The sequence below is a fragment of the Guillardia theta genome, assembly GCF_000315625.1.
Source record: "Guillardia theta CCMP2712 unplaced genomic scaffold GUITHscaffold_34, whole genome shotgun sequence".
Lineage (NCBI taxonomy): Eukaryota > Cryptophyceae > Pyrenomonadales > Geminigeraceae > Guillardia > Guillardia theta.
This window is the reverse complement of record NW_005434640.1, coordinates 423,844-435,066: the sequence shown is the minus strand read 5'-3', so window position 1 is coordinate 435,066 and position 11,223 is coordinate 423,844. Positions and strand designations below refer to the sequence as shown.

Below are 11,223 nucleotides of genomic sequence, written 5' to 3'. Positions count from 1 at the left end.
GCCAGCTTTGTTAACACCAGAGCTTATGAGAATCAACACATGACAGAGGAGGAGGCGAGGAGAAGGAGGAGGAGGAGGAGGAGGAGGAGGAGGAGGAGGAGGAGGAGGACCTGAGGAAGAGATACGATCTTGGGAAGAAGTGACTCGATCTCATTGCGAGAGAGAGCTTGCCAGATGTAGATCATGAACCGAGCATCCCTGGAGGTACGAGACTCGTGAATCGAAATCGAGTACACGGAGAGCGGGGAAAGGGAAAGAGAAATAAAAAGGAAAAGGAAAAGGACGCAAGGAGGAGGAGGAGGAGGAGGAGGAGGAGGAGGCAGTTTCACCCTGTTCGTGAGTACAAGGTCTTGACTGATTCAATCAGCTTGGTGTGCTGCCCCACGTTACCCCCCTGCCAGGCTCTCAGCTCATTCACGTCCCACCCGCTCACTTCACGTCTGTCAGCGTCCGCACGAAGGCGAGCATGAGGATCTCAGCGCCGGGAGGGAAGTTGCTGATGACTGAAACAAGGGTCAGCACCAGGAGACTTCACGCCCGCTGCTTCACCTTGCAGGAGGACAGGAGACTCCGGCCCGATCGCCTTCGAAGCCACGTCACAAGTCACACGCGAGGAGGAGAGGGCAGGCAAACCTTGATCATGTCTCCGACGCACCCCTGCACGGCTGTCCTGACTGCACTCGTCGCCTGGCGCGTGTGACTGAGCACAAGCGGCACCGGGGAGGAGGAGGAGGAGGAGGAGGAGGAGGAGGAAGAGAGAAGAAGAAAAAGGAAGAGAGGAGGAGGGAGGAGGGTCCAACCTTGACGTAGGTGTCAATGAGGTCGTGTAGGAGTTCGTGATTCTGCCAGCTTGTCACAAGAGTCTCGCTCCTCTCCTCTCTTCCCCTCCTCTTCCCTCCCCTTCTCTTCTCTTCTCTTCTCTCCTGCTCATCTACCTGAGCACAGAGAGCAAGGAACAAGTGGAGAAGGTGACGGTGAATGGCGGCTTTCGACTCGTCTCCTTCCCCTGCCCCGTTAGCTTCCTTCATCGCCACGTCTTCGCCCTCATCGATCTGCATGCCTCGTCACTCCTCGCCCGCCCCGATCGTCGCGCTCGCCTTGCACGCCTTCCGCATGTTCGCGACGGCGAAGCTCTGAATGTCTGCCGTGAGAAAGGAGACGCTAAAAAGTTTGTTGGCGATAAGACTGCAAACGAAGTGTGAGACGAGACAAGAATAACAATGCAAAAGAAAAGAGATGAAGGAGGAAGAGGAGAAGGGGGGAAAGAGGGAGAGGGAGAGGGAGAGGGAGAGGGAGAGGGAGAGGGAGAGGGAGAGGGAGAAGCCTGAAGGGGCGGAAGTGATGTGGGGGGGGCAAGGAAGACCGAATGGCTGTGGATCGGAAGCTATCATCCTCCCATATAGTGTATGCTGCAACAAGCGTCAAGAGACGGAGGTCTCAGTCCGAGGCCTCACCCAAGAGTTTTTGCAGGCACTCCCTCCTACACGCTGGTCTGTTGATGATCAGAGCTCTGAGGCAGGAGAGTCCGACCTACAAGGCGTCAGCTGAACAAGCCGGCGGGACTTGGTGGACCTGTCTGAGTTTGACGTTGTCGTTGTCGCAGAGGGCGCTCACGATGCTCATCGTCTGCTCTTGGATCTGCCGGCTCGTCAGCCTGATCGCAGCACCTCCTCAAGGGCCCCACCGCCGGAACTTCAGCGAGCAACTTGGTCAGGAAGCGAGTCTCCCCCGCTCCCTGAGCGTTCGCTCCATCGCTGTGATTCAGCAGACCCTCGATGACGGCGTGCAGCAGCTTCCAGTATCGCTCTCGCGGACCCTTCTGCTGCACAGGTTGTGAGGTCCATGACATCCGGCACCCTCCCTGCCCCATCCTCCATCCCCTCTTCCTTCTCCTTCACCCTCCCTGCTCTCTCCATCTTCTTGCCTCAATCACAGATGCGCTATCCGACAAGTAAACTTCATGTAAGATCTGGATTGCGAGCTCGTGCCGTTCTGTCCCCGTAGGAGTCAGCGCGAGAGCAAGCAGGAGCTGCTTGAGCTGCCTGCATACGCCGCTAAGAGGTACTTGACGATTTCTTCTTCGAGCCCCTGCAACGGTCGATCAGGCAGGATGCGAAGGCAGTGAGTCAGTGCCAGCACCTCGCAAACGTCCCCCATAGCGATCAGCTTCGCGAGAACATCTGCCATCCACGACCGTGAGACACGAGAGAGGTCAGGCGAGCAAGCCAACTGTTTCTTATGCTCCACGCCGCTGACTCCCTGAACAGACTTGAATGAGAGGCGTCGGCAGCAAGTCAGCCCAGTACCCGTGAAGGACTCGGAGGACGGCTTCCTGCATCAGCTGCTGGATCGTCTCCTTCTTGAGCGGTCGAGCGCTGCACCAGGCGGTCACGCGAGGCCTCGGCAGGCGACAGCTCAACCTCTGCAGCGCCTTCGACCGGATGCTCGACACGCTCGCTGCGCTTGCATCCTCCGCAGCCTCCGCATCCTGCACCACGTCAGCCTCATCGCCTCGCTTACCGCCTTCTCACCCGCGACGCCTCGTTCATCGGCTTCGCATGAGCACCGGGAAACGCCAACCGCTCTGGCCACATGCTGCAACTCGCGTGAGTCTCAAAGGGGGGGGCTTATCTCGCGTCACCCCAGGGGAGTGTCGGCAACGTCGATCAGGTGAGGCGGCAGAGCAGGAGGGAAGTTAACCTGCCAAGGATGAGACAAGACTGGCACAGGAGGAGGAGCGCAGGACCATCGCAGCCAGCACAAGCTCGGTGACCTGAGGTTCGATGAGCAACGTCAGGACAAGGAGACCAAGAGATAAGAGGCTCACAAGCTCGGGCGGCCATTCTTCGGGGGGTTTGCCTTGAGGTATTCTCTCAAGCTCAATGAGAGGGGCTAAGGTCGCGGTCATTCGCAAGTGATCTTCACATTCAAGTCACCTGGAGCATTCCTCGCTCGCTTGTTTGCACTGGCATCTTGCAGACGGGGATCAGCCTGCCGCTTGACAACATTCCTGCGTGAATCAGACGGTGAATGAGAATGAGATGCCGATAGTCGACCAACCTCCCAGGTGCCGAGTGCCGCGTCTTCTGCTTCTCTTTCTCCATGATTCGTCGCGCTGCTTCAGCCTGACATGCAGCTTAGCGCGTCCATGGCAGACATGGCAGACGCCGGCGAAGAACCTGAGTGGAGGCCCCAAGAGAAATGAGCCGATCCACGAGAACAGCCGCGTAAGCCGAGCATCTGCCACCTTCCCTTCAGTTCCGGGTGCGTCCAGCAAGTCTCGACGTCTGACCGAGGGAGTTTGAGGAGCGCGAGCATGGTTGACTTGACGGTACTCTTGAGGCTCGAAAGCTGGAGGAAAGACAACAGGATCAGTATGATGGGTCTACACCATCACCCGTCTACCTGCCAAGCATCCACGTTTGTGATGTTCCGGCACGCAGCGGAAAGAACCTGGATAGGAAGTCAGGAAGAGATCAAAAGAATGCTGGATGGTCTGACAGGCTCGATCTCTCCTAAGAAGACTGGCTGATTGCGTGCGATACGCCCAAGGCAGTTGATGGCACAGAGCATAGTTTGAAAGGGAGTCTGCGAAAGAGTAAGGCACATAGATGGCTGACCAGACAAGTTCTCACAGATGTTTTGGGGTCTAGGAGACTCAAAAGTTGATTTACACAGTCCTGTGCGCAACCTCGTCACGTCTCTTCCTTCGCTGCCAAGGACTTACTTGTCCCAGAGCCTTGAGTTCCGCGAAATCAAGAACGGGATGGCATGGAGGGATACAATTAATAGTCCAGGATTCCTCATCATTCTCATCCTCTCCTTGTATCTGTCATTTGTTGAGTCCCTCACACCACTCGAATGCATTCTAAGTCTACAAACTCACGTCAGGATTGTCGTTTTGTTCGGAAACTCCCAACGCGATTGCAATGCACTGAATTAGTAACACTGTTGAGTTCCTGCTCATGCCATGGATAAGAGCGAATCAGTTTCCTGTGCTCAAATGGAGGTTGAAAGATATGAAATCACCTGACTTTGGCGCTTGCGTGGGAAACGTGTCTGACAAAATCAAAATTGATCAGCTTTGTAAAAAAAAAAGGGGGGGATTCGGAGAGGTCCACTCAGGTGCATTGACTAACAGGACAGGAAGAGGCATCACTCACACTCTCATGCCAGCGAATGATTCCTTGATGCAGTTCCAAGTAGCGATCGCGTCTTCGTTGTCAACTTCATACTCCTCGCTTGCGAGATCGAGTCAGCTTGCCCACATTCAAGTCGTGAGGTCAAACCTGCAGACAAAAACCAGCGTCTTTCGAAAGAGCACGGCTACAGCTTTCATGGCCTGAGAGCAAAGAAGGTCAGAAAGCACTGACATCGTCAAGGCAGCAGGCTCTACCTTGGTCAAGACATTGACATCCTCACTGCGTGAAAACTCGAGTAGCGCCGTGACAGCTTGAGGAAGAAGCCTGTCGACCTCCATCACGGCGACCTCTGGATCAGGATGAACTCACTGTGGCAATCGCTTGCAGCTCTCCTCTATGAACTGCACGACGAATGACCGGACATGGGGATTGTCTAGCAGCAACGGGTCAGGGTGCGCCTGTGGCGTGGGGGAAAGGCTAACCTTCAGACTGCATTTCCAGGACAAGGGGAAGGAGCTCCTCAAACAGCGCAGGCGCTGCTCGCACTCCTCGAACATAGGTAAGAAGATTGTCGAACTTTGACTCCTGCTCAGAGGAACAGGTATCAAAAGAGCCTGAAGAGGACAGTGAGGGCGGAAACCTTCTCGGAAAGATTCGCCGCCTTAGCGGCATGGAGCAACGATACAGCTTGCTCCATTCTCCGAGATGTTCAGCCTCTCTACCTTACAAACTGCAGGGGAGGATATGATTCATACAAAGCTGCGGAAACACAAGGTTTGTGAGAACGTCGAATCAAAGGAAGACAAGTTGTGAATAAATCGAAGAAAAAGGTGGCAGTGTGTAAGACATGAGGGAAGCAAGGAAGCGGCGAGACAAATGAGAGAGGAGAAGAGAGAGGAGTCGTGCAACGAGCCATGGAGAGAGAGGAGGCGAACAATAGGCGGAAGATTGCAGAAGACACAGGGAGAGAGCATGTTCATGAAAGAAGAGCACAGAGGGGAACAGGAGGAGAAAGGAGAGAGGAAGAAAGAGAGGAGCAGAGAGGATGGGGATGAGAATGAGAAGTGCGAAGGAGGAAGGCGGCCATTGGTGTCTCTTCTCATCCTCCCTCACCTGGTTCCTCCTTCCCGCCGCATGGCGCTCGCGCGGAAAACGATGGTCAGAGCGGGGACGAGGGACATCAAACGGTCAGTCCGGGCGCCGCCCGCGGCCCGGACTCTTTGAAAGGGCCGCCGGGCCGGGCTCGGACCGGGAACTTACTTAGTTAAGGAAGTGAGCCCGGGGAGTACTATTGAACTAGATAAAAGGACTTACTTGAACTTGCGATCCTCTATGGGCACGCCAGCCCCAAGTAAAACCAGCGGCACGGTATGGTCGACGGGCCTGTTGTCACCGTGAGTCACTGCCTGCCACCTTTACTGGCCGCACTGCCGTGGCACGTGTACTAGAAGTTGGACTCTAAGATAATCCTAGCTCGACATACTTCTGAGATACAAGTAAATCTCAATGAGATGAAACTTGATCATCGCAGGACTCGGCCCCCCGACTTTTGGAGGACAGACCGAGAGGGCGATAGGAAGCGGCGCACTGGGAGAGCGCTCGAGGTAGCCTGACTCAGGGCTGCCTCACACTCTTGGGAGCATCAGCGAGCAGCAGGGGAGGAGTCAAGGGGAGGCTGGTCGAAGAGTCTCTGGATGTTGTCGTCCATGAGCTCAGAGAACCGTGACCGGAAGCGCATCCTGCCGAAGTGAACCAGCATCGTCTCCCGCTCCTGGCACGTGTCCAGGTACGGGAACTCTTGACTGCTGCAGCCGCACATTAGCTGCAAGGTCTGGCCTGCAGCTCCACAGAAGGGGCTGGTGGAGACTTGAGGGAGAGGAGAGCTTCCTTCTGGAATCCCGTTCGCCGCCAGCACCTTGGCGTAGCAGAACTCATCGTAGTGCAGGATGCAGCGCCGGTCGTAGGCCAGGCGCCCTGACGCGTTCGCGTACTCGAGGAGGACGTGCTGTATCGCCTGCTGGTCGCAAGGCAGTTCGCCGTCCTGCGTGTAGGAGGAGACTCGCCACAGCAGTTCCTGGTTGAAGCGGTTAGACCGCATGATCATGAAGCCCGAGAGGAGGTAGTGAGGCGGCTGAGGACAAACGTTGAGGGCCAGCGCTTGTTCTGGGGCGAGGAAGAGCTGAGTGAAGCGAGGCCTGGTCAGGTTCCTGACGCTCGAGGGCATGTAGCCGTCCAAGTCCACCCAGACAGCCGTGTCGTAGAGCTCCAGCGCTTTCCTCATGGCCGGCAGCTTGAGGAAGTTTCCCTTGCGCTTCCCGAAGTCCCTCCGGTTGGCGAGGTAGACGAGGCTGTCCATGCCCTCCCTTCTCGCGAACAGCAGGCGATTCAAAAGCAGGTGCGCGAGGAAGGGCATGTCAAACCAGCAGAAGATGTTGTCGGGATCCACAGCAGGTTGTGCGCCGTTGGCATCGTCAACGGGCCCAAGGCCGCTCACGATGGCTTCGGAGGAGCTCGAGGTTGGAGGGTCTTGCTTCAAGGCGACTCGGAAGAGATGGTAGCAGACTCTCATGGCCATGTTGAGCGAGGACTCAGAGTAGTCCCACTCCCGCCCTGTTGTAAGCCGGATGGCGGACAGAGTCGGTAGCTCCTCCCTCGTCGCCGGGAGCTCCAGCAAGAGCTCGCACAGACGGGATCGAGCGCTAGGCTCCTTGCCCTCCTTGCCTGCATCCTCCCGCGGGCGATCCGAAGTGCCGCTGCTTGCGAAATGTTGCGAATGACATTGTGTCTCAGCATTCAACCAGGCGATGTTCAGAGTGCTATGTTTGCTGGCAACCTCACCCAGCAGCGATGATAAAGGGCCTTCCTCCCTCCTCTCCAACAAGTCGGTCGATAGTTGACGTAGAAGTTCTTGCACAGGTGCAGACTTCTTGAGCACAATCAGTTGGGAAACCAAGGATTCCTTATCAACATGTGCGTCTGCTGAGCAGGAGCTGTCCAGGTTCTTATCACCGACTGATGATCCGATGGGAGGAAGGAGCAGATCCTTGTACCTGAGCAGCCACAGCAAGTCTGTCTGAAGGCTGCAAACTTGGCAGCTCTCGATCAAGATCGTTTGCTCATAGGGGCTTTCAAGGATGGCATCGAGCAAGAAAGATGCCTTGCTGTGAAAATCTTGATACGTCTGGATCACATCGACATCCAGCTCTTGTATCTGGGCGAGGAACGACGGCTCCTGTAGCAGGTGGGTGAAGTTCGCAGAGAGGAAGAGCGCGGCTCTAAGGTAGTCATGTGCGAAGCTCGCTCTCGCTCTGGAGATCGACTCCATGATACATGTAACCCTTGACGTCAGCGGGATCAGCGGGGGGTCGAGCAGCGCGAAAACAAGGCCCGTGCGGGTCTCCCTGTAGCATTGCAGGATCCCCTCGGCTTGCACGTCGGAGAATCCAGACGCAGTCAGGCTCTCATGGAGGCGACCATGTCGATGCAGCTCCAGGAAAGCCTCGCAGCTGAGCAGCCTCTCAAGCTTCATGCACTGCATCCAACTCGTCAGAGACTCGCACGGATCTTCTCTGCGGTAGCTCGGCATCTTACAGCAGACCCCCACTGAAGGATCGAGCACTGCCCGCCAGGGGCCCACGTCACAATGAAGCAGCATCTCGTCACCTTTGCTGATCAAGAAGGATGCAGCATACAGGCCGTGGGGGAGAGCAGGCACAGTCAGGTTGGTATGGAGCTCCTGGAGGTCGTCGGCTCGCAACATTTCTTGAGATTCATACTTGAGCTCGTTCGCATCATCCACTCTTCTCTCCACCGTCCACCGTGAAGCATACATTCCTGTCGGCATACCTCTTGCTCGCAGGGACAACGTGCTCCTCCTGTCCGCCCACATTGGGTGAGGCACTGACAGCTCGAGGTCGATGGTGACGCTAGACATGCATGACCACTTCATGCCCCCCGCCATGAGCGAGAGTTCGAAGGAGAACGATGCCTGCGAGCCGGGAAGGAGTGCAAGGGAGAGGAGGTAGAGGAGAGTAGTTCTCGACGCACTTGAGCAGGTCGAACTTGGATAGTCCAATGAACCTCTCCTCCCTCCCTCCGCTCTTCTCCTCCCTCCCTCTTCTCTTCTCCTCCCTCCCTCTGCTCCTCCGCCATGGCCCCGAGCCATCCCTTCAGTTGTCTAGCATTTTAGTGATCAGACCCCCGACTTTACTCAGTCTACCCACCCCTACATCCTAGATTGTGAAGTACCGGTCAGAGTACCGGTACCAGTACACAACATTAACATGAGCGGGGATGAGGCTCAATTGACCTTTCAATGCGGGGTAAGAGGTGGCCAGCGGTAGCGGCCGCGGTGCTGGGGATCATGGCGGCGATCCATGTAGTAGCCATGTCGAGGTCGGGAACTCTTGCAAGGAGACAGACCCTGCTGCAAGCAGACGACATGCAGACAGCTGAGATCGGAGACCACAAGCTTCTGGAGGAAGAGAAGGAGCGGGAGGGACTGGGGCACAGGTGGAACGCAGCGCATAACGACGAGATCAGGTCGGACAACATCGGAGGGCCTCATCCTTCGTCCAACTGGGTCCACAAGTTGTACCATAGAGAGCAGCCGCACCCTGCGGTGCGCAAGCACGCGCATGTCATACGGTCGAGCAAGGAGCTTGAGACCCGTTACTACCCTCTAAGATGGCTCCAGGAAGAAACAGTTCCTGCTGCAGTTAACTCGAGGAAGTTTGGTGTGCTGCATGTGTGAAGGTTATTCACGCATTCCGAAGGAAGTTCGCTGCAGAACGGCATGCCCCCAGCAGCTGAGGTTGAGAGATATTTGTATAATAGTGAAGCAGCACCAATCCAGTGTAGAGTGGTCTTTACTGACGAATCGTTGACAAACCGACAGAAGTCACACTCTCATCTGGTTCAGCTCAGACGTTGAACTTGCTCCCTGTCAGTTCCTCGCTGATTTCCCAGAGCTTGAGGGCAGCGGATGCGTCCTAGGCCAGGTAAGCTCAAGGCAGAGGCTTCCAGCATCTTACCTGAGCAGCCGGCGAAGGAGCAGCCTCATGGCAGTCGCGGAAGTATCTGTAGCAGCAGCAGTCAGCTTCCGCCATTGTATGGGTCTGAGGGCTCTCCCACCTGCCTCCCAGCTTTCCCTTCAGCTCGGGGTCTACCGAACAGCGAACCTGATCCGCAGTGTCACCCATCCACCCTGTCCACCTCCTTCCTCCACCTGCGTCTGTGCTCCCTGAGCTGGGTCTCTGCTCGTGTACACGGCCAACGGGAGCAAGACGGCACCGGCAACGAGGGCAGCAGGAGGAAGCTGCAGGGGAGAGTCACGAGCAGCGAAGGTGGTGAGAAGGTATGATGGCAGAGGGAGAGACCGGTAGAGAGCGAAAGAGAAATGAAGGGGGTTGGTAGGAGGGGAGGATGTGAAGGGGTTGAGTTAGGCAGGGCAGGGCCTGAGAAGGGGAATGAGGTTGACACAGAAGGGGGTGGTAGTGGGATGCGGAGGAAAACAAGCCTGGAGGGTTAGGGGAGAGGGGGGGGGGGCGGGACTGAAAAGAGGTGGGGAAAGACAACTTGTCCTTTGCAGTCCACAGAGCCAAGAGAGCTGCAGAGCTCGGGTGGAAGGAAGAAGTTTCTCCTGGACCACCGAGAGTGTCAGCTTGCAGATTCCTCCTCTCCGAATCAGCAGCAATACCCCAGCTCTGTGCGCACAACGCCAGGGTGCACGGCAGCGGCGGAGACAGGAGAGTCAGCCCCGAGCCTCCTCTGCAGCTCCTTGGTGAAGAGGATGTTGGCGAGCTTCGACTGTCCGTAGGCCTGAGAGTAGGAGGTCAGCTGAGGTCACGCGGCGGGAGCAGTAGCGCGCAGAGGGAGCTGACCTTCCAGGGATCGTAGCTGCTCTTGGACTGCAAGTCGTCAAAGTTCATCCCGTTGAAGGCGATGAGGTGGGCGTCGGAGGAGAGGTTGATGATGCGAGCATCTCCGGATTTTTCTGAGGCCTTCTTGATCTGAGGGAGGAGGAGGTTTGTAAGGTGGAAGTGGCTGGGCTGGTGTCAGTCGGACCCCCCGGGCTCACTCAGTGCATCTCCTCACCCGAAGTGGTTGATCCCGATCTGCCTCTCCAGCCCGTCCTTGGTCTCCTCGCGCGTCGGGATCGCCATCACTCCTGCATTGTTCACCAGCAGATCAATCTTGTCGTGCCTGCTCCTGAGCTCTGAGGCGAACAGCTCGATGCTCTTCAAAGACGCCAGGTCGAGCTCCATGGTAGAGAGCTTGTCGCTGCCAGTCAATGCTCTGATCTCCTTCTCAGCCTTCTCTCCTCGCTCCTTGCTCCTGCTCGCCAGCACGACCTCCGCTCCGAGCTTCGCAAGCCTGCTCTTGCATGAGATCTCAACTTCGAGTTACCCTCCTTACCTGATGCAGGTCTCCTTGCCCAGCCCCGTGTTGGCTCCCGTCACGACGGCCACCTGACCCGTTAGGTCTGGCGTCCCCGTGTAGTCCCCGCCATCGAGCACTTTCTTGCCAAGGACAAGTGCCGCTGCTCCTCCTGCCACCTTGCCAAACGTTCGGCGGTCGAACTGCGCGCTCATCACCAGCGGCGTCATGCTCCGCGGGGTGACGCGAGAGAGAGGAGGGGAGGAGGAGGGGAAGGGACGAAGACGAGGGGAGAGGAGAGAGGACGGCAGTTGGAACGCCTGCAGCACAGGCAGCGCCGCGAGAAGGGCGATCAACATGGACATGCCGCGCTTATAAGTGTGTCGGAGGGGAGGGGTCCTAATTTTAGGAAAAAATCAACCTCGAAGTCTTACAGCCGTTATCATGGTACAGGCGGCGAAGATGGAATACCGCTCCAGGTCAGCATGGTGCCTCCCCTCCTACCAGTCTCCTCACGTCCGCTCCTACCTCATTCTCCTCTCCTCTCCCCTCCCCTCCCCTCCCCTCATCTCCTCTCCTCTCCTCTCCTAGCGAGAGGATGGGTTGGGAGACGTTTAACCAGTGTTGGTGTTCAGGTTTGTTCGAGGGCAAGTGCATCTTTTACCATCTTCTGATGAAGCTGCTTCTTCCTCTCTCCTCCTTC

General features: G+C 56.8%; 5 protein-coding genes across 5 annotated transcripts in view; 1 reads left to right on the top strand and 4 right to left on the bottom strand.

Annotated features, from left to right (window-relative positions):
- Nucleotides 1–1,028, bottom strand: part of GUITHDRAFT_108532 (hypothetical protein) — a gene marked incomplete at both ends in the record, with an annotated part of 1,852 nt that extends 824 nt beyond the window's left edge. Inside the window, 6 exons of the mRNA XM_005832578.1 lie at nucleotides 111–198; nucleotides 434–503; nucleotides 550–583; nucleotides 634–687; nucleotides 801–842; nucleotides 936–1,028. Coding sequence (XP_005832635.1) covers nucleotides 111–198; nucleotides 434–503; nucleotides 550–583; nucleotides 634–687; nucleotides 801–842; nucleotides 936–1,028 — 381 coding nt within the window. The remainder of the gene's footprint in view (nucleotides 1–110; nucleotides 199–433; nucleotides 504–549; nucleotides 584–633; nucleotides 688–800; nucleotides 843–935) is intronic.
- A 36-nt stretch (nucleotides 1,029–1,064) lies between these two features.
- On the bottom strand, nucleotides 1,065–4,839 carry GUITHDRAFT_108531 (hypothetical protein; the record flags this gene model as incomplete). Its single annotated transcript, XM_005832577.1, has 29 exons — nucleotides 1,065–1,185; nucleotides 1,364–1,409; nucleotides 1,455–1,530; nucleotides 1,573–1,638; nucleotides 1,685–1,822; nucleotides 2,140–2,180; nucleotides 2,231–2,259; nucleotides 2,307–2,375; nucleotides 2,421–2,488; nucleotides 2,532–2,595; nucleotides 2,642–2,700; nucleotides 2,747–2,773; nucleotides 2,828–2,892; nucleotides 2,937–3,010; nucleotides 3,061–3,125; nucleotides 3,180–3,240; nucleotides 3,293–3,351; nucleotides 3,406–3,453; nucleotides 3,502–3,588; nucleotides 3,636–3,680; nucleotides 3,728–3,829; nucleotides 3,887–3,959; nucleotides 4,030–4,059; nucleotides 4,164–4,241; nucleotides 4,290–4,342; nucleotides 4,397–4,466; nucleotides 4,512–4,575; nucleotides 4,625–4,727; nucleotides 4,783–4,839. The coding sequence occupies 29 exons, from the start codon at nucleotides 4,837–4,839 to the stop codon at nucleotides 1,065–1,067; spliced, it is 1,938 nt and encodes a 645-aa protein (XP_005832634.1).
- Nucleotides 4,840–5,784: 945 nt separating this feature from the next.
- GUITHDRAFT_108530 (hypothetical protein) lies at nucleotides 5,785–8,103 on the bottom strand (the record flags this gene model as incomplete). Its single annotated transcript, XM_005832576.1, has 1 exon — nucleotides 5,785–8,103. The coding sequence occupies one exon, from the start codon at nucleotides 8,101–8,103 to the stop codon at nucleotides 5,785–5,787; it is 2,319 nt and encodes a 772-aa protein (XP_005832633.1).
- Nucleotides 8,104–8,492: 389 nt separating this feature from the next.
- GUITHDRAFT_152656 (hypothetical protein) lies at nucleotides 8,493–8,996 on the top strand. Its single transcript, XM_005832575.1, has one exon. It carries the CDS (start codon nucleotides 8,506–8,508, stop codon nucleotides 8,893–8,895), a length of 390 nt encoding a protein of 129 aa, XP_005832632.1. The 5' UTR covers nucleotides 8,493–8,505; the 3' UTR covers nucleotides 8,896–8,996.
- Nucleotides 8,995–10,876, bottom strand: GUITHDRAFT_152655 (hypothetical protein). Its single transcript, XM_005832574.1, has 9 exons — nucleotides 10,560–10,876; nucleotides 10,239–10,517; nucleotides 10,025–10,187; nucleotides 9,841–9,962; nucleotides 9,720–9,783; nucleotides 9,370–9,459; nucleotides 9,276–9,322; nucleotides 9,176–9,221; nucleotides 8,995–9,133 (listed from the first exon to the last, which is right to left on the bottom strand). Exons 1-9 carry the CDS (start codon nucleotides 10,748–10,750, stop codon nucleotides 9,065–9,067), a joined length of 1,071 nt encoding a protein of 356 aa, XP_005832631.1. The 5' UTR covers nucleotides 10,751–10,876; the 3' UTR covers nucleotides 8,995–9,064.
- Between the last annotated feature and the right edge of the window lie 347 nt (nucleotides 10,877–11,223).